This window comes from Somniosus microcephalus, chromosome 27, assembly GCF_052327205.1.
Source record: "Somniosus microcephalus isolate GS21.2 chromosome 27, FLI_Smic_1.0, whole genome shotgun sequence".
In the NCBI taxonomy this organism is placed as follows: Eukaryota; Metazoa; Chordata; class Chondrichthyes; order Squaliformes; family Somniosidae; genus Somniosus; species Somniosus microcephalus.
The window spans coordinates 27,104,771-27,126,621 of record NC_141013.1 but is presented as its reverse complement, the minus strand read 5'-3'; the positions used below and the strand labels follow the sequence as shown (position 1 = coordinate 27,126,621).

General features: G+C 46.8%; 1 protein-coding gene across 10 annotated transcripts in view; it reads left to right on the top strand.

The window, feature by feature from the left end:
- unc13c (unc-13 homolog C (C. elegans)) overlaps positions 1-21,851 on the top strand; it is a 794,870-nt gene that overhangs the window by 360,510 nt on the left and 412,509 nt on the right. For 5 of the 10 annotated variants that reach the window (XM_085968792.1, XM_085968791.1, XM_085968790.1 and 2 more), the window contains 2 exons: positions 14,071-14,093; positions 14,442-14,506. In XM_085968792.1, the coding sequence (XP_085824918.1) occupies positions 14,071-14,093; positions 14,442-14,506 (88 nt within the window). The remainder of the gene's footprint in view (positions 1-14,070; positions 14,094-14,441; positions 14,507-21,851) is intronic. The other 5 variants (XM_085968794.1, XM_085968796.1, XM_085968795.1 and 2 more) reach the window with 1 other exon arrangement.

Below are 21,851 nucleotides of genomic sequence, written 5' to 3'. Positions count from 1 at the left end.
TTGACTGGGCAAATCAAATTACCACTAATGGTGTGGAATGCATGCGAGATGGTTTCCTGGATCAGTATGTGGAGGAACCAACCAGGTAACAGGCTATTCTGGATCTGGTACTGTGTAATGAGAAAGGGCTAATCAATAATCTTGTGGTAAAGGGGCCTTTAGGGGCAAGTGACCATAATATGATTGAATTTTATATTAAGTTTGAGAGTGATGTAGTCCAATCTGAAACTAAGGTCTTCAATCTCAACAGAGGAAACTACAAGGGTATGAGGGACCAGTTGGCCATGGTAGATTGGGAGACTACACTAAAAGGTATGAAGGTGGACATACAATGGCTAACATTCAAGGAAGTAATGCATAATTTGCAACAAACATATATTCCCCTAGGGCATAAAAACCCAAAAGGAAAAGTGATCCAACCATGGCTAACAAAAGAAATTAAAGCTAGTATTAAGTCAAAGGAGGAAGCTTATAAAGTTGCCAGAAAAAGCGGTCAGCCTGAGGATTGGGATCATTTTAGAAATCAGCAAAGGGGGACCAAGAAATTGATAAAGAAAGGGAAAATGGAATTTGAACACAAACTAGCAAAAAATATAAAAACAGTTTGTAAAAGCTTCTATAGGTGTGTGAAAAGGAAAAGACTGGCAAAGGTAAATGCAGATCCTTTACAGTCAGAGATGGGAGAATTTATAATGGGGAATGAGGAAATGCCAGAGAAATTAAATAAACACTTTGTTTCTGTCTTCAGGGAGGAAGACACAAAAAACCTCCCAGAAATATGAGAAAACCAAGGGTGTGGCGAGAATGAGGAACTTAAAGAAATTATTGGCCCAGAAATTCGGGTCTCCACGGGTGAGTACGCACGGGGTACTCACCCGTAGGCCGAATGGAAATGCCGGTTTCCTGCATGCACTGTGCATGCGCGGGAAACCGGCACTTCCGATCCTCTGAACGAAGGGGTTCAGAGGTCGAACGCGCGCGCGCGCAGGGGAGGCTGCGCGTGCGCTTTAAACTTAGTTTTTTTTTACAGGTTTTCACACGAGGTTAAGCCTGCAGGATTTACACATTTAAAAAGCAGGCGTAAGGCCTGCTTTTTACAAGGTAAGTGGTCAATTAATTAAAATTAAAACATTTTTTCCACAGTTTTATTATTTTTTAATACTTTAAAGCAAGGTAAGTTTATTTTTAGCCCCGTTTTTTTATAAAATTATTTTTTTCAAAAATTTGAATTATTGTTTAAAATAGTTATTTAATGTAATTTATAGTTTATGTAAAAAGTGTGATGTTTTTTAAAAATTTATTTGAAGGTTTACACTATTTTGGGGCCCGTAGTATTCATAAGTTTTCACAGGTCTTCCTGTCAATCTTATGAATGGGCTTTTCCCTCCTCCGATTGGCTGCCCATGGCTCACGTGATCCCAGGGGACGCATCGCACTAATTACGCTCCTGGGACACGCAAGCACAGCGCGCCGGCAGCTGGGCCAGGCCCCGGAGTGGAATTCCACGGGGCCCTAGAGCTCAACTGCCGGCGCGTAAGGTAAGTGCAGGTCGGGGGCTTGCACCCACGGGAAGCCCCCGACCTGAATTTCTGGGCCATTATTAGTGAAAAGAAACAGTACTAGCAAAATTAATGGGACTAAAAGTTGATAAATCTCAAGGACCAGATGACGTACATCCTAGGGTTTTGAAAGAGGTGGCCATTGGAATAGTGGACGCATTGGTTGTCATCTTCCAAAATGCTATAGATTCTGGAATGGTTCCTGCAGATTGGAGGATAGCAAATGTAACTCCGCTATTTAAGAAAGGAGGGAGAGAGAAAACGGGGAACTACAGACCTGTTAGCCTCACATCAGTAGTTGGGAAAATGCTGGAATCTATTATAAAGGATGCAATAACTGGGCACTTAGAAACTAATAGTAAGATTGGGCAGAGTCAACATGGATTTATGAAAGGGAAATCCTGTTTGACAAACCTATTGGAGTTCTTTGAGGATGTAACTAGTGGAGTAGACAAAGGGGAACTGGTAGATGTAGTGTATTTGGATTTTCAGAAGGCCTTCGATAAGGTCCCACACAAGAGGTTGGTGAACAAAATTAGGGCACATGGAATTGGGGGTAATATACTAGCGTGGATTGAGAATTGGTTAACAGACAGAAAACAAAGAGTAGGGATAAACGGGTCTTTTTCAGGATGACAGGCGGTGACTAGTGGGGTACAGCAAGGATCGGTGCTTGGGCCCCAGCTATTCACAATCTATATCAATGATTTGGATGAGGGGACTAAATGTAATATTTCCAAATTTACTGATGACATAAAGCTAGGTGGCAGTGTAGTTGTGAAGAGGATGTGAAGAGGCTTCAAGGGGATCTCGACAGGCTCCGTGAGTGGGCGAGAACATGGCAGATGGATTATAATGTGGATAAATGTGAAGTTATCCACTTTGGTAGAAAAAACAGAAAGGCAGAGTATTTCCTAAATGGTGAAAGATTGGGGAATGCAGATGCTCAAAGGGATCTGGGTGTCCTTGTACATGAGTCACTGAAAGTGAATGTGCAGGTGCAGCAAGCCATTAGGAAGTCAAATGGTATGCTGGCCTTCATTACAAGAGGATTTGAGTACAGGAGTAAAGAAGTCTTACTCCAATTATATAGGGCCTTGGTGAGACCACACCTGGAGTACTGTGTACAGTTTTGGTCTCCTTACCTAAGGAAGGATATACTTGCCATAGAGGGAGTGCAACGAAGGTTCACGAGATTGATTCCTGGGATGGCGGGACAGGCGTATGAGAAGAGATCGAGTAAACTCAGAAGAATGAGAGGGGATTTCATTGAAGCAGGGTGGATGCTGGGAGAATGTTTCCCTTGGCTGGGGAGTCTAGAACCAGGGGCCACAGCCTCAGGATAAAGGGTAGGCCATTCAGGACTGAGATGAGAAGAAATTTCTTCACACAGAAGGTGGTGAATCTTTGGAATTCTCTACCCCAGAGGGCTGTGGAGGCTCAGTCATTGGGTATATTCAAAACAGAAATTCAATAGATTCCTGACCAGTAAAGACATCAAGGGATATGGCAATAGGGCTGCTGAATGGCGTTGCGGCAAAAGATCAACTATGATCTCATTGAATGGCGGAGCAGGCTCGAAGGGCCGAATGGCCTACTCCTGCTCCTATTTCTTATGTTCGTATCCATTTTCCTTCTTAAAATATACAATGTGCTTTGAACAAAATCAACGGAAGAAATGTAAGTCATCACCAGAGCTACAAGTTTCCAAATGGGTTTATTTGCGACACCTCTAATTATAAATGTAACAGCTGTCCCTCGACAAGCATCCAACTCCTTTAAATTCCAGTACATTGTGGTACTTAAGTTCCCATTTAGAACACTTAACAGAGGAATCAGCCAAATTGCAATAATAAATCTTCCGTACTTCTCACTAATTCTCTCAGTTTAAGAAACCCATTTAAGAATTTCTCTGACCTTTTGAGCCTCTCCCCCTTTCTCTCATAACTAACTGCTTCAAATAGGCACATTCAGATCTGACACTTTACAATGGAGGGAAATAAATTGGAGCCTTTTCCATAGGTCAAAAGGAAAATTGTTCTCAACACTCAACTGTAGCACTAACCTAACTATAAAATGTTACTCAGTAAAAGGGAGATAGACTTTTATTTCCATTAAGGTTTATCAGGTCTACATTGAGAATGTTTTATGCTGATATGGATATTACCAGTCTACAAAGAAATCATGGAAGAAATGCAGAAAAGATTTAGAAGACAATTATAATGGAAACCTGCTATATATGAACTTATCTGACTATAAAAGAAAGAGATGTTCAAAAAACCAGGAGGAGAAGCTTCAAATATTCCTTCCTTTGTTTTCTCTGTGGGAATATTGGATTTTGGTAAAGTTTTGGCCAATTTACCACCAGTTTTGGCAGTTTTCTGCAACGTTAAATTTGCCAATTTGTGAAAGCACAAGGTCAATTTTTAAGTTGCTGTAACATCCATAACTTTAGGCTACCACTGGGACGTTATTTAGATGTCTCATTGGGGGAAAAATGCCCTTTATTAACTAATAAAATGCTACACTGCAGCAGATGTGGAGATTCCAGCTTGCGCAGAACAAAGGATGGCCCAAATGACCACTTTAGCAGCTCCCCTCAATCCATCACTATCATAGGAACAGGAGGAGGCCATCGAGCGCCTCGAGCCTGTTCCGCCATTCACTGAGATCATGGCTGATCTGCGATCTAACTCCATATACCCGCCTTTGGACCATGGCCTAGAAATTAGGTATAGCCCCGCCAGGTCTTTAGCGCCTGAAATTTAGCGCTCGGCCGGATTCCCGTAGCGCCCGCCTGAAATTCAGTTGCGCCGCCCCAACACGGAGGCGGGCGCTATTGGAGGGTTTGGCCGCCTCGTTTGGGGCGAAGAATGTCAGTTTCAGGCGTTCAGCTGCCGCTGCGGCACCCGATGCGGTGCGGCAGGCTGGGGTACTGCAGGCCTCCTCCTTCTCTTAAGGAGGAGCTGCCTGCAGCCGTGAGATCGCCGCTGGATTCCCCCGGCAAATGAGTCCGGCACCACGGAGAAGTGCCGGGCTCGCGGGAGTGACACACCAATGCCGCGGGGGGGTGGTGCAGGAGTCCAGGGAGGGAGGTGCGGCCAGGCGGCCGCCGGGAAAGCGTCCGGCCGCCCCTCCACCTTTATGCGCCGGCCTCTCGGAGCTGCAAGGCACCGTTTTGCAAACGCTGTTTGCGGCCGCCACGGGAGAGGCGGCCGCAACTGAATTTGGCGGTCGGACCGGAATTGCATTGGAACCGGGGCGCTGCGCACACCGATGACGTCATCGGTGCCGGCGCAGCGCTACCGGCTAACATCGATGTTACGGACCAACTGAATTTCGGGCGCGAAAAAACTTCCGGCGCAAACCACTCTATAGCCCATAAGTGGGCGCAAACGCGACTGAATTTCTAGGCCACATCCCTTAACACCATGGGTTAACAAAAATCTATCAGTCTCAGATTTAAAATTAACAATTGACCTGGCATCAATTGCTGTTTGTGGAAGAGAGTTCCAAACTTCTACCACCCTTTGTGTGTAGCAGTGTTTCTTAACTTCACTCCTGAAAGGCCTGGCTCTAATTTTTAGACTATGGCCTAGAAATTCGGTGGGCTGCGCCACCAGTTAGCGCCTAAAGAGGGCACTCAGTGGCTTTAGCGCCACTGGCCGTGCCTTCCGCGATATTTAGCGGGGCGCTAATGGTGGCGGTAGCCTGTTGCGCTGCGCCACCACCGATGACGTCATCGGTGGGCGCAGCGCCCCGCTACCGCCCTGATCATGATATTTGGTCGCACCCGCCTCTGTAACGCCGATCGCAAACCGCGCCCGGTTCACGGGGCCTACCTGTGGCGGTAGTGGCGCAAATTAAGGTGGAGGTGCGGGGCGGTCATTTTTTCGGTGGCCGCCTGCCAGCACCTCCATCCCCGGCCTCCTGATTCCGCCCCCCCACCCGGGCAGTGCCGGCTGTGTCCCAAGAGCCCGGCACTTCTCCTCGGTGCCGGGCTCTTTTGCCGGCACTCGCGATCGGTCATCGCGCTGGTGCAGGCCCCTCCCCCTTAAGAAGGGGAGGAGGGCCTGCAGTACCGCAGTGCACCGTGCCGCAGTGTGTGGCGCTGCGGCACGTAGTGCTGCGATATTCAGTTTGAGCGCCCCAAGCGGGACGTGGGGAGCCTCGAGCAGCGCCCCGAGTCCCTCTTGGGGCGCTCCAACTGAATATCGGGAAGGCGCAAGCGGCTCCGCCCGGAGCGCAAATTCCAGCGCCCAGGCGAGCTTGGCGCCCCAAACGCGGCACCACCGAATTTTTAGCCCTATGTCCCCTAGTCCTAGATTTCCCCAACCAGCGGAAATAGTTTCTCTCTATCTACCCATCTGTTCCCCTTAATATCTTGAAAACTTCAATCAAATCGCCCCTTAACCATCTAAATTCCAGGGAATACAGCCCTAGTTTGTGTAATCTCTCCTCGTAATTTAACCCCTGGAGTCTGGGTATCAATCTGGTAAACCTACGCAGCACTCTCTCCAAGGCCTATATATCCTTCCTAAGTTCCCAGAACTGCTCACAGTACTCCAGGTGTGGTCTAACCAGGGTTTTGTATAGCTGCAGCATAACTTCTACCCCCTTGTATTCTAGTCCTCTAGATATAAAGGCCAGCATTCCATTAGTCTTTTTGATTATTTTCTGGACATGTCAATGATATTTCACGTACGTACATGGACCCTCAAGACTCTATGGCCTAGAAATTCAGTTGGGCACGCCAGCCGTTAGCGCCTTAGGAGGAGTAGATCTTGAGCGCTAGGCGCTTAGCGCCTGGGCGCAGCGTGATCTGCGCCTCGCCCCAACTTCAGTACACATTTAGCGCCGGCGCAAAGTCTTAGCACGCGCCCTGCTGCGCGCGCAGATCATGACGTCATTTACTAGTGCAACGCCCTTTGTGCGCCCCGAACCGGAACTTCACTCGCGCCGGGCCATTCTGCGCCGGGCGGCCCTAACGACTGTGAAGTGGAACGGTACACAGCCGAGGCGGGCCGCGGGGAGCGCTAATTAAAGGGCACTTACCCTGCACTATAAAGGCCAGCCATTTTGCAGCATTCACTCTTGTGCAACGGTTTTTTGGAGAGAGACCAAGGAGGAGAGCTTACTGGTTTGGACCAACACTAGGACAGGTATTTTTGGCTCAGGCCAGAGCTTAGCAATTATCTTTGCCTTCATTGAGAGCTCAGTGTTTGCCAGCATATAATGGGGGCTGCATTGGGTGCCAACGCTGACTTTCAGCCTTATGCCAGAAGGGCTTACAGACGCCGTGAGAGAGTGGCAGCCCTGGCTAGACGCAGAGGGGGCAACAGGCGTCGCCAACTGAGGCCTTACCCACCCAGGGTATACCGCCAGCAGACCTCCTATCTGACCATGTCTGCCGCGATGTGTGTAAGGAGGCTGCGATTCAGAAGGGAGGTGGTTGCAGACATCTGCCAGCTGCTTCAGAGAGATCTGCAGCCACAGCTGATGCGCAGGACGTCTCTGTCGGTGGCAGTGAAGGTGACGGTGGCTCTCAACTTCTATGCCACCGGCTCCTTCCAATCCGCTGCTGGGGACATCGCTAACATCTCCCAGTTCGCCGTGCATTGCTGCATCCGCCAGGTGACCGAAGCCCTTTTCAGAAGGAGACATCAATTCATCGCCTTCCCCATGACCCTGGACAAGCAGCAGCAGCGTGCAGTGGGATTTGCAAGAATAGCGGGCTTCCCCATGGTGCAGGGCGCCATTGACTGCACGCATGTGGCTTTGTGGGCACCTCTGGAGCATGCCGAGGATTACCGCAACCGGAAGGGCTACCATTCCCTCAATGTACAGCTGGTGTGTGACCACAGGCAGCGCATCCTAGCTCTCAATGCCTGCTTTCCAGGCAGCAGTCACGATGCCTTTATCCTGCGACAGACAACTGTGGCTGACATGTTCCAGGCACAGCCTCACCCAAGAGGATGGCTTATCGGGGACAAAGGCTATCCTTTGTGTACCTGGCTCATGACCCCGCTCCGCACGCCCACGACCCCTGCTGAAGAGGCATACAACGAGAGCCATCAAGCGACTAGGAACATCATAGAACAAACAATCGGCGTCCTCAAGCAACGGTTCCGCTGTCTCGATCGCTCCGGGGGAGCCCTCCAGTATTCGCAGGAGTGAGTCTCCCAATTCGTCGTCGTTTGCTGCATGCTGCACAACCTGGCTATCCGCAGGACTCAGGCACTGCCACCTCACGTTGGACCCCCACCTCAGGAGGAGGAGCAGGAGGAGCATGAGGAGGAGGAGGACGAGGAGTACCAGCCCAGGAGGGAGGCAGAAGGTCCAAGGGCCGCCCGTCGGCGGCTTATTGAACGTCACTTCTAGGCCCCCTGTCAGGGAATGGCTCGTGCCAATGAAAGAACATGATTGCAGCCGCTCCGCAAGCCCTCAGCCGGTTAAGGCAACAAACACTTCAAAGATCAAACATGGACAATGTTAATAAATAAAATGCTTTATTGTACAAACTCGGGGCCCTTCCCACATGAAAACCAAAAACAGACGAAACGCCCAAAAAACACTCAAACACATTACTCGCTCCCACAACCTGGAGAGGATTAACAAAACAGTGCAACTAAAATGGCCGTCATCCTCGGCCTTCGTAAAAAACAAACATCACATCCTCGGCCTTCAAAAAACAAACATCCAATTCTCGGCCTCAAAAAACAAACACAACTGGCCACACATTCGACTTTTTGGCCCGCTAGGGCGATGCCTTGGCCATCTTTGTGTGGCCCCTGCCCGCCCTGCTGCTCCTCCTCAAAGTAAGGCCATTGGCTGCTGCAAGGCTGGGGGCAGGCTCCAGAGGGGCACATGTCGTGATGGCAGATGCCCTTGGGGGTCGGCCTAGTCGAGGTCTGGCCGTCGAGCGGGCGGCTGTTGAATGCTGCAGCTGTGGCTGGCCAGCATCAGTCGCTGCAGCAGCTCCTGGCAGCTCCACTGGGGGAGTGGCAGTGGCGGCTGGAGGAATGGGGGCAAGCTGGCGGATGGCAGGCGCTCGCTGGTCGCCTGAGACACTGGCACTCGCCCAGGCCAGCACTGCAGCATGCGCACCAATCTGCTGAGGGACAGACCGCTGTGCTGCTGCAGCGCGCCGGGTGCCCTGGCGATGCCTGGCTAACACAGCGAGTGTGGCAGCAGTGAATGCCCGTGTTGACCTGTTCAGTGACCTCATCAGAGCACCCAGTGACTGCACGGCACCACTGATCAGCTGCCCACTCGCTGCCTGAGCTGCCCCGAATGCCGCCCGACTCGCTGCCTGCTCTGCCCCGAATTCCGCCAAACTGATGGCCTGTGAGGCCCCGACGTCGGTGACACTCCGAGAGAGGGACTCGATGGTCTCAGGCAACCGTGCCACTACCCCCATGAGCTCCGTGTGCCGGCGCTCCGAGTCCGCGGACAAGTCCTCGAGGCGTTCCATCTCCTCGGCGAAGACCAACTCCGGACTGGAGGCCGGACTCTCCCTCTGGGGAGAAGGCCGCCGAGCTGGCCGACCCTTCCTGCGTTGCTGGACGCCGCTGGGCCCAGCAATTGGACTCCCCTCCGACCCTTCCCCCCTCTGGGGAGAAGGCCGCTGAGCTTCCACCCCCCTCCCGCGTTTCTGCAGGCCGCAGGTCCCATGAGCTCCCCTCCCCTCCGACACTTCCGCCACGCTCCCCTCCAGGGAAGACGTGTCCCCTACATTCGCATGGGTTGCCGCGGCTGAGGGTTCCCCTGATGGGCCGCCTCCCTCTTGCTCCTCCTCCTCCTCCTCTTCTGAGGGGCTGTCACTGGCAACTTCAGGGACCTCCTCCTCACCATCTGAAAGCAGGAAGGCACAAGAGTAGCTTTAGAGTGAGGAGAGGGCGTCAGCGAGGGATGCATGAGTGGTGGCATTCAGCGCATTGGTCGGACAGTGGCAAAGGATGTAGATCTGATGCGCAAGTGGGACGAGAGAGGTCCAAACGTTGATGTCCTTACCATTGGTGCCCAGAACAGGGTCGGCATCTCCACATGCAACGGGGCCAATCACCCGGCCACCCATGATGCGCTCCACGCGATGTTGCAGCTCGGTGAGCGGCTGGATCTGGGGTCGGCCTCCCCCGGTCACAGTCCGGCTCTTCCTATTATTGGCCAGCTTGGCCTGCAAGAGAAAGGACGGCCTCTAAGTACAGTGTGTAGCCCTGATCTTGTGTGCACTGCCTCCCATGGTGGAATAGCCTGGCCAGTGTGTCGCCCTGATCTTGTGTGCACTGCCTCCCATGGTGGAATAGCTTGGCCAGTGTGTTAAGTGCAGAATGTGCAATTGATGTTCGTGCCTGTCCCATAGCTGCTGGATGAGGGCTGGCCATTAGGGCTTTCAGGTCCCTTTGCCCATAATGTGAGGTGCACATGCAAGGATGAGGAGGTCACTGGAAAGGGTACTCACCCTGACAATCCGCGTGAGGTCATTAAACTTTTTGCGGCATTGGACACCGGTCCTGGGGACCTCGCTGTTGGCTGACACCTTGCTGGCGACATGCCTCCAGGCTCTCCGGTAGGCGCGGACCGGCGCCTTCCTGCCATTGCCCGGGTACAAAATATGGCGCCTCTTCTCCACACCACCAACCAGCACACTCAGGTCATGCTCTGAGAAGCGCTGCGCTCGTTCACGGGCCTTCTGCATGGCTTCAGGCACTATTTGGGTCCAGCAGCAGTGTTCAGGCCTAGCTGGAGGGCTCCACTATCCAGGGCGTGGCAGCAGACCAAGTCGACCCTTCCCCCTTAAGAGCTGGCCGGCGCCAGGGTGTCTGCTGTCAATCACGAGATGGCCGCACGTGCGCTGCGCCCGGCCTCGGCGCTCTCGCTCAGCACCTCCGGCTTAGCGCCTAAAGAGAGGCGTCCAGCGCCAGTTTTAGCGCTCGAGCAAACTCTTAGGGCGAAGCTAATGAATATCGGAGAAGTGGCCTCGATTTGGCGGCGGGCGCAAACTTTAGCGGCCGCCCGACTTTACCGCCCCAAAAGTGGCTACAATGAATTTCTAGGCCTATGGACCTCCACTGTTTCTAGCTTTTCACCATTTAGAAAGTACTCTGATCTATCCTTTTTTGGTTCAAAGTGAATGATCTCACATTTGTCTACATTGAAATCTATTTGCCATAGTTTTGCCCATTTACTTAATCTATTAATATTGCATTGTAATTTTATGCATCTATCTACACTGCTTATAATGCCGCCTATCTTTGTGTCATCGGCAAACTTGGATATGGCTCTCTATCCCGTTATCTAAGTCATTTTTAAATACAGATCCCTGAGGGACACCACTCGTCACATCCTGCCAATGTGAGTACCTGCCCACAATGTTCCCTTTCATTTTTTATTGGGTGCGCGGCCCTTTTAAGGGGCTGTGTGGCCCATTCAAAACACCTTGCATGCGCAGTTTTTCCTATTTAAAAGCTGGTGAGCCGGCTGCACCGGAGCTGCAGAGCGCTTAAGGGAACATTGACTGCCCTTTATCCCTACTCTCTGTCTCTTGGCACTCAGTCAACCAGCTGAATAATTTTCTCTCAATTCCAAGACCTTCAATTTTAGCTAACAGTCTCTTATGAAGGACTTTATCGAATACCTCCTGGAAGTCCATGTAAATAACATTCCATAGACATTCCCCTGTCCACTACTTTAGTCATCTCTTCAAAAAATTCAATCAGGTTCGTCATGACTTACCCTTCACAAATCCATGCTGGCTCTCTCTGATCAGCTGAAAATGTAACGTGTTCAGTCACCCTATGCTTAATTATAGACTCTAGTAATTTCCCGACAACAGATGTTAGGTTACCTGGTCTATAATTCACTGGTTTCCCTCTCTCACCTTTCTTAAATAGCGGAGTGACATGCGTAATTTTCCAATCTAAAGGAATGGTTCCTGAATCGAGAGAACTTTGGAAGATTATAGTTAGGGCAATTGTAATGTTCTCACCTACTTCCTTTAAAACACATGGGATGGGAACCATCTGGTCCTGGGGATTTGTCACTCTTTTGTGCCATTATTTGCTGAATTATTAAACCTGTGCAACATAGAGTGATGATTTGCTTCTGGAAGTTAAGGCAGTAATATTAAATAATTACAACAGACTTTTGTACAAGTATTATTCCTCTCAGTGGCAGCATTTCTGTCATTGTTGTGAATGAATCAAAGAAGAATTTGAACCAGATCTTTTCCTTCAAAAATATCCACAAAAGTACCATCAGATTTGTAACCTGGAAGCTAACTCCCAAAATGTGTTGTACCTTTATTGTAAAAAAAAAAGAGATTTCCAAAAGTAATTTTAGATTTATGTGAGCATTGGAACATTTGTCAATTAAAAAGAAACATTGAAGTAAGATATCAGGTGTTACAAAGCTGCAAGTGTGTGCTTCATCTTGTTATGCCATCACCATAGTTCTTTCCAAAGCATGTTTTTATTGAGGTTTGCATTCTGACTTCTGGACAAAGTTGTGGATATTTTTTGGCACTGGAATTTTTTGCCCTGAAATCTTTGGTGTAGTCAGCCATCTACTGAAATAGCTGAAGTTAATGTTCATATAATGCATGCATATTCTGATATTCGTTTACAACATATAGTGAAATAAATCATGAATTAGCCTCTGTTTAATAGAACAGTGATGCTGTGCATTTTCTGTCATTGTAGATCGGTTTTGGCTTCATAGGGATGCAAAATTATTTTAAATATTTGTTCTCGGGATGTGGGTATCCCAAAGCTGCACCTTTATTGCCCATTCCTAGTTGCCCTCAGAAGGTGGCGGTGGGCTTTCTCCATGAACTGCTGCACTCATTGTGCTGATGGTTCTCCCACGATGATGCCGGGTAGGGAATTCCTGTGCTGAAAGGGGTGGCTATTGGGCCCCAGTGTGCATTATGATTCAGTGTTGTCCATCAGGCTTGTTGAACATAGTGGTACCAATACATCAATACATTGTAGGAGAAAGTCTCAGAGTGCTTGTGCTTCAAGTTCCTAAATTCCAATTATAACACAAGTTTTGTAGTCTGTGATGGTCTCTTCTTGTCAATGTTTAAGTTTATCTGATGAGCATTATTGGTGCTTAACAGCTTGATTTTATAAGAACATAAATCATGGAACGAGAAAAACCCAACAGTCTCACTCCTTCCTGTACGATATAGCCTATTGTGGATTCTAATTCAATGCAATCTGCTGAGGAAAATTTCTACAGAGGTAGTCCTTTATTGCCAAAAATAATCAAGTAGAACTCCAGAATATTCAACTTCTTTAAAGCTTGTGGAATCCTATCCATAAGCAATAAAGAAAAGTACTTAATTATCCAATTCTCTTATGAAGTGCTTCTTTGTAGAATATGCAATAACTTTGTAGAATCCATCAAGCAATGCTTTGTTTTATAATTAATAATTGTATATGACAGTGATCTAAATTGTGTTACGAGTGAGATATGCTAATTGCATCAGAAAAAAAAGATCAGGCTCCAATAGTGCAGCCCCAAGTAAATGGCGGCAGGTCAGCCGCTCTTTGGATGCTGTGCAAGCCTGGATTTAACTGAGCTAACCTCGCGTCGTAATGCATGGTGAGCTTATTACCTCGGCATTCCTGGTGCGCAACGCACACCACACTAGAAATATATAAGAGCCAGGTGCTGCAGGTTGTCAGCACTGTGGGTGCTGCAGGCTGCATTATAATACGCGCTGCACTTTCGACAGTTAGCAGACCTCCGCGATACATAATTGTGAGCACCGGCGCCAGTGCACAGCAGCAACCTCCAGGTGTTATTGATGAACACACACGGCAGCTGAATTCTTCAGCCTATCACCATCTGGGGGATCAACTGGAATTATGTAAAAGGACAGCATCAAAACAGTTTTAATTAATGAACAGTTTCAGGAACAGCTTGCAGTTCAAAATAAAATTAAGCAAACATTAAGTTCAAATCAGAGTTGTGGGTCAAGGTGACAAATATCATGAATATATTTATGAAGCGACTTGTTTTTAATGTTATGGTAAAAGGTAATAATCTCCAAAGGCAGTCAAATTTGGAACTCCACCTAGATTAAATGGCATGTTACAAGGTGTTTTTTTTTAAGTGGAGAAATCATTAGCTTTTGCTTCTTTCACAATTAGACAGTGCAATGATTGGGACTGAATGCTTAAATCACATTTAAATAATTAAGGTTTTGTGCTTAAAATTGTGACAACATACCGGTAGCAGCTATTTACTGTGCAGGAATTTGCAGCGTTTTAGTTTATTTTTTCACCAACTTTATCATTTTTGGAGCTGTTTTCCATTGGTTTAAGTTTACATTAACTTAGTTTCCATTTAAGTAATTAATAGCATTTGGGTTCATGACTGCGTTAACTGGAGTATTTCTTCATTCTGTTTATATTCTATAATATGAATGGACAAGCAAATTATATTGCTGCAGAATACCGCACATCTAACATATTATATCCTCCTCTCCTTGGCTCTTTTTCAGATAACAGTTCTGTGGATCAACAGGTTCTAAATTGCTGTGTTTCATCTTTCATAAAGTATCATTTGAATTTTGTTGCATTTTTTATGTGGTTTTCGTAGTACAAATGTTCATTTCACATCCTACTTGTATCGCATGGAACCCACCTTTACAAACACATGATATAATTTCTCTAATTTGTCATATGTTCAGTATATGATGCATTTGTAAACAGGACATTTATTGCTGAAAATAAACTTCCACAAACATACTTTTTCATAATGTATTTCATATAAGTGCAAAAAGAAAAAAAACATAGAATGTCTCATAAAACTGCACATTCATTGTGTAGGACTCCATAATGTTTACAGTTATTTATTTGTTCTCTATTAAAGGCTCAGCTATCAAGTGGAAATGCTTTTGACACAACTACCCTTTCTAGCTTCAAGGCCCTGGGAGGGTGAGTTAATTTTATATTCTATGTATTACTAAAATTGATCTCATATCAGGAATGTTTTGTTTTGTTGGAAAAAAAAACCCATTAAACAACTAAACAAAATCATTTTTGGTGCTTTACTTTTTATATCTCTATCTTGAATCATCTTATTCCACAATATAATAACTGTTACAAGTACACCAAGCTACCCGTGTACTCTTACATTGCTGATGGCTGAGGCTGAATTGGCAAATCTGTTAGTTGAATGGTTATGGCGATGTTATGGAGGTATGAAGGAGTATCATTTAAAAGGTTCCTTTGCAAGATTTATTGATACAAGTTCAAGTTTTGTTCATATTTTGCACATTTCTGAAATGTTTGGTTTATCACAGCACAACACAATAATCAGACTCTTTTGTGCAGATTACGTTGCAATGAAGGTCAAACTTGGACTTTTAGGTGGCAATTCAGATTGTTCCTAAAATTCAGTGGGCTTGATCTATCCACTTTATTCTCTCTAGTCTGAGTATACAAAAAATGTAAAAGGTAAAACTGAGTATCTATATCTCTTACATATCATAGGAGCTATTTGTTTAGAAACTATAGCCAAATAAATTAATGTTAATGAATTGCCAGACATACACTTAATGCACTCTTTGTTCATATTAGTAGAGGCATTAGCCCATTTAAAGTAGTTTAGGTTTATATTATTTATTCTGTTTATCCCTCTGATGTGGGAGCAAAACTGAATAACATTTCCATTATCACCAATTTCTGTTGTTAAATATAGGATTCTCTGGTATTGCATTGCATATGTATAATTTAGCAGTAGCTGTCTAATGCCATTATTCATGGTGAGTCAGATTATTTATTTTTTATATAAGGGCAGGAGCGTTATACCGTGTAACACAAAATGTATTAGTATTCTGTTACCGTGGATCTGTGTCCCTTTAAGGTAACTGTCCAGTAGTTAAGTAAATAGTGCCCCAGGTTTTTTTTTGGCCAGGGAGTTTTGCAAATTGGAATGTGATTATGAGCTTCAAGCTCCAGCTGAGAAACAGATAGCATTTTAAGATTGTTTTGCATCTGTTAAACAAAATGTTGCAATTAGAATACAGACCATAAGATCATTCAGAGATTGATCAGCAACTTTTAAAATTGGAATACGCTCATCAGTTGCAGGCTTCAGCTCAGAAGCACACAGCATTTTAAGACTGTTCTGCAAAGTGTGATAATCTGTGAGTGCAGATGTGTGAGATAGTGACATATCTGAATCTTCACTCTCTTTCATATTTATATACTTTTATGTATCATTTGCAGAGGCACAATCAAATTTGTTGATGCCAAGTCAGGTTACTTACCAAACCTGGAATCAGAATATAATTTTCTGTAGATTTGAGACTTGAGCCTGTTCAATCCTTCTCTAGCTCGGAGTTCAGAAAGTAGACATTGCGTCCTAGGTCATAGCAAGGGGCCGAATATACTGCGGGAGTGTATCGGATTTTTTGTTCATCAAAATCAGTGTCATAGAAGTGTTACAGCACAGAAGGAGGCCATTTGGCCCGTCGAGCCCGTGCCGGCTCTCTGCAAGAGCACTTCAGCAAGTCCCACTCCCCCGCCCTTTCCCCGTAGCCCTGCAAATTTTTTTCCTTCGGGTACTTACCCAATTCCCTTTTGAAAGCCACGATTGAGTCTGCCTCCATCACTCTCTCAGGCAGTGCATTCCAGGTCCTAACCACTCGCTGCGTAAAAAGGTTTTTCCTCATGTCGCCTTTGGTTCTTTTGCCAATCACCTTAAATCTGTGTCCTCTGGTTCTTGACCCTTCCACCAATGGGAACAGTTTCTCTCTCTCTACTCTGTCTAGACCCCTCATGATTTTGAATACCTCTGTCAAATCTCCTCTCAACCTTCGCTGCTCTAAGGAGAACAACCCCAGCTTCTCCAGTCTATCAACGTAACTGAAGTCCCTCATCCCTGGAATCATTCTCATAAATCTTTTCTGTACCCTCTCTAAGGCCTTCACATCCTTCCTAAAGTGTGGTGCCCAGAATTGGACACAGTACTCCAGTTGAGGCCGAACCAGTGCTTTATACAGGTTCTTCATAACTTCCTTGCTTTTGTACTCTATGCTTCCATTTATGAAGCCCAGTATCCCGTATGCTTTTTTAACCGCTTTCTCAACCTGTCCTGCCACCTTCAATGATTTGTGCACATATACCCCCAGGTCTCTCTGTTCATGCACCCCCTTTTGGATTGTACCCTTTAGTTTATAGTTCAGTGGACGGAATATCAACAGCGTTGCTCACGATATCCTAATACATCCTTGTGCAAGGTGAGGACTCAGAAAATCTTCGGCTCTGATGTCACTGCTTAGTGTGGGTGGAGCTAATGAAAGTGAAGGCTTGAGAAATGAGGCAAACACAGTGCAGGGCCTTGTCGATCACAGTTAGTGAGCCCTGGCGGAGGACAAGTGATGACATTACGGAAGCTGTGGTGAGGAAATTGGAGTCATCAGATCGGATACAACAGAAATGGGGGAACTAAGAGAATGGTGAGAAAAAATATAATCCAAGTGGTTGTGGAAACGTCTGTAGGCCTGTAATAGATACATATGGAAGGCCTTCTACCAAGAGATGGAGAGACAGCCGGTCTCCCAACCACTGCTTCCATAAACTTCACCTCAGGCTAAACTCTGCTGCCTGTATCCCATCCTGCACCAATTCCTGCTCATTTATCACTCCTGTTCTCACTGACCTACATTGGCTCCCAGTCACCAGTCTCAAATTTATAATTCTCATGCTTAAGGGCTTCCGTGTCCATGGCCCTCACTAACTCTGTAACCTCCTCGATCCCTGCAAATACACCCTTCCCCCCCCTTCCCCCCACGCCCCAAAACTCTCAGCCCCCCTAACTCTGATCGCTCGTGCATCATCTACTTCCTTCTCCCCAACATTGGTCACCGTGCCTTCAGCCATCTAGGCCCCACACTGGAATTCCCTCCCTACATCTCTCCATGGTGTCGTGATTGGGATGTCTTACTCCAGGATTCCTCTGCCATAGGAACAAATCAGTACCAATTTTCTGAGATGGTCAATGTGGTAATGGCTGAGGTTCCAGTGGTCCCAATACGTGACATTACTTGCCAGTTTATACATTGCTCTAACCATTATTTTAAATGGGCAGAAAATTGGACAGACTCCATTATGGGCGTACGATCATACTCACCTGAATTTCCTCTGCGCTCTTATTTACATCCAAGCGCAAAAGAAAAAAAATCTGACCCCAGATTTTGCTCTCGCAGAAGCTTTTCCCTCTGAGAATGATCTGGTATTCAACCAACCAGCCTGTCCCTCATTAGTGATCCTGATAGTTTATCAAATTCACGTCTTACTTGAAGCCCTTAATTTAGTTGTGCACTGATCAATGGTTTCTCTCATTTTCTACATGAGAAAAAACTGTGCTTTCCACAGGTCAGATTTCATTCAGGATTTCAGTATCTCTCCAGCTTATTAATTATTTCATCCAGTACCAGATTCCCCTCTCCTTCAAAGTTGAATCCAGTGAAATTCTCCAGTCTTATGCATGAACATTGATGCTTTCATCTTTTCACCCTTTTTTTTTTGTTTGCTCTCATGGCTGCTGCAAACAAGTCAATGGGGTCAATTTTCTCGAAGCTGTCGGGAAGAAGGCGGGACTACAACTTTCAGGTTTTAGACCCACCTACTTCGACGTCCAGCCAATCCGAGCGATTTTCCCTTGATTGACCTTGTTGAGCCCGCCCAGCGGGCTCAGCAGGCCAGTTAAGGGCCACCCGGCAACAGGTGACGTCACAGACTGCAATTTCATCTGTCAAGAGTTCTTGACAGATGAAATATCAGTTTTTCACAGCTGTTTGAAGCTGTGAAACACTGACAGTCTGAGTTCTGACATGAGTCATTCTGCACAGACTCAGTTAGAACTCCTACCGGCACTCAAAGCTGAAGGCTGTCACTTTTCACAGATCGCAGCCGTTCAGCTTTAAGTTCCGGCTGAGTGGTGGGCTCCCGACGGCCGCAGGAAGAAAGGCAGTTAAGGTAAGTACAGGTAAGTAAAAGTTCTTTACACACCTCAGACACACCAAACACACTTACCTTTACACTCATGCACCCATCACTCACCTGAGCACCGACATCGCGACCCCTCCAACTCCTTCAACCCGACGGCCCGACTGCTCTAACATGGCGTGGTTTGCAGCCGTCGGGAAACCCACACGAAACCCCTCAAAATAGGGACTAGGCTAAAAACTGCCTGTTAACAGGCAGTTAAATGGCACTAATCCCTTCCCGCCTGGTTTCGACGGGTCCCAGTGCGGGGCGGGTACCCGCCGCCCCTGAAAGTTGCGTGGCGCGGGGTTTGGACGGGATGGTGTTGGGACCCCCAAATTCGGGATTTTCCCCCCCCCACACGCCTGAAACCCCGCCTGACGGCTCCACGAAAATCGACCCCAATGTGTTGTTTGAACCTTGTCCAAATTTCTGCACTGTGGAAGGCATTAGGCTGCTGTTATCACACCAAAAAAAAACCTCGAACTTTCCTGCCCTGATTTGGAGCAAGCAGCGATTGCCAGACACTAGTCCCAGCTGGTGTTAGAACAGCAGCAAAATAGGTGAACCCAGAAATATTGGTGGGTGGGGGAGGGTGGTGGCGGCAGGGAGGGGGACATGGAGGAAGGAAATATTTCTTTAGTGGTTAAGTTGTGTTGAGCATTTGGGCCTGGAATTTTTTTTGTATATGATTGAGTTTTATTGGCATTTTCATAAATGCATAACTTGCAGAAAGATTGGGAATTTGGTTTCCACAAACGTTTACATATGGATAAATATTCAAAATGAGCCACAAATTATCAATTCAGTTTTGTACGTGTTTGTGTAGCTGAATAGAGAACTCCTGAAAACTGTATCTTGAAGAGCTCTTCAGTGCCTGACCCATGAAGGGCTTAGTGATTCGATCATGACAATAATGATTTTTAATAGTGACTGCACGAACACTAGATATTTCTTCAGGGGCCGATGGTTGAGGGGAAAACTGGTTCAATATTACATTACAGTCTAATCCCGATTTGAAGGGAGCCTCACCATCAGGATCTGTGTTTAAAAATCCAAATAGTTAAGAAGAATTATGATTTGTTTTGGTTTGTTTCATCCATCTCCGTCGGTCTTTGAATCTTTTTATTTAAACAATGCTGGTATCAAGGGCATGAACTTGAAGGAGTTCCTGAGACTGACAGCATGAGGGAGCTGGATTAATGTTCGTACAGGTATACTCACTAACACCAGCAGTCGAGCATCAATTGTGTATGTTATTTCAGCTACTCACTATTTCAGGCTTATGGACCCATTTGAGGTGGTCCTTTTGCTTATACTTGTTGCTCTAAAAACGAAGTTACACTTATACTGTGGGCAAATGTGCAGTGGAACACAAAATATAGCATCAAAAATATTCTTTTTTATGGGTACTGTTATAAATCTCATCATCAAGAAACTACTTATAAAATAACGCTGGACAGCCAGCTGGTGGCGGCATCCAAGGAGTATAAATACTCGGGCGTGGGCCCCAGCTTGCCTGGGACATTTTGTAAGACAAGGAGCTAGTGAAATACAACTAGACTTCCATGTTCTGAAAAAAGTTGATTAAAGCCTTGCTTTATACTCAAACCAAGTGTGTAGTGAGTTTTATTACTTCAGATACTTTTGCTTCTTTCCAATTCTCTCCTTTTCTCCCCTCATTTCCTGAAATCACAATTCAGCTGGGGTACCATGGGCATTGGCAGCCCTGCTGTACCTTACACAAGCTATCACATGTGAACTTAGTGGAGAGCACCAGCAGCCTGTGTACCAAGGGAGGCATTGCTCATTTTCCATCAGGGGTACTGGATAGCAGTTAGGAGCAAGAACACTTGTTGATTTCAGTCCTGCCTAGCCCAGGACTACTGAGGCCAGTTGTGAAAACCTCAAATGAAAATGGCTAACTTAGCACAGACTAGGGGGCAAATTTCGGTTACACCCGTTTGGGGACGGTAATCGAATTATCGCTGGAGATTTAGCGCCCAGCGCGGAAGTACCGCCCCGGCCGCTAAATTCGGCTTACCGCCCCGGCGAGGAAGTGGAGCGCTATCTTGGGCACTCCACTTCCTCTTTGGGCAATGTCAGGGGCACAAAGCACGGTAGCGTCGGAGCGCTCCGCGGAGCAATGACGTGTTTCAGCGCCCCTCCCCTTCCGTTAAAGGGGAGGGGTGCTGCGAGCTCTGCAGGGCTTCCGATGGCCCACACTAGCCCACCAGGGTGGCGTGGTGTCGTGGCTGCAACCCGGCACCGAGACGCGGTGCCGTGCTGTGCGATGGTGGTCACGGACCACGCCAAGGACTGCCACGGAGGGCCGACTTGGAGGTCGGCCAAAAGAAATAAAATGGCAGCATGGGTCGCAGCCACACGTCCCTTTAATTAGCGCCTCGTGAGTGAAGGTTGGCCCGGCTCCTGGCTCGCGACTCGCGAGGCTGACGCTGGTACCACCCACGGCAGCTGTGGGGCTGTAAGGGGTCGCGGCGGGTGCTAAGGGATCGCGGCACACGGCGATGACATCATTGCCGGAGGCGATAAGCCCTTTGTGCCCCGTTAGCGCCCCCTGGAGGTGCTAATTTTCACAGTCTGGTCAAAGCCCTAAAGCAAGATGCACTGCACTAATATTTTATAATATATGCTTTTTTTTTTGCACGTAGAATGTAATTTTTTTTAGCAATGGTCACCTAATTGCGTTTAATCGATTGGACTACTTGGTAAAGTTATGTAACTGTAGTTTGACCCCATTCCCACACTCAGCCCACCTCCTTTTTCAGCAGCTGAATATTTCAATTTTATATTTGGGTCAAGACTGGGGCTTATTTTACGTATTTTTGATAAAGCTTTAAAAATTGAAATTATTGCAAAGGAGCCGAATTTTGTAGCCTAGGAATCAAATCTGTGACTTTCCTGGTCTGTGTGGCTCAGTGCTACATTAAGCATTGCCTTGTCCCAAAAGTTCTTGGAAGCTTTTAGTCTGTTCAATATGGTAATGGTCCCTTTGAAAGATATTCCAATAATAGGCTTAAATTGATGAAATGAGACCCACAGATGTTAATCAGAATGGTTGTTACATATTTTTAAAAGATGATGAGACTCTCTCTTTAAGTAACACAGCAGCTTACGTTTATTTAGCTATCCTCGTGTAAAAGAACACCTCAGATGGCTTTACAAAGAGGAGAGGCAGACACAGCAGGAAGTGACTGAATTTTTTTTGCAAAGGATGAGTTTTCAGAAGGTTTTTGAAAACCGGGATCGCAGTCGCAAAGTGGAG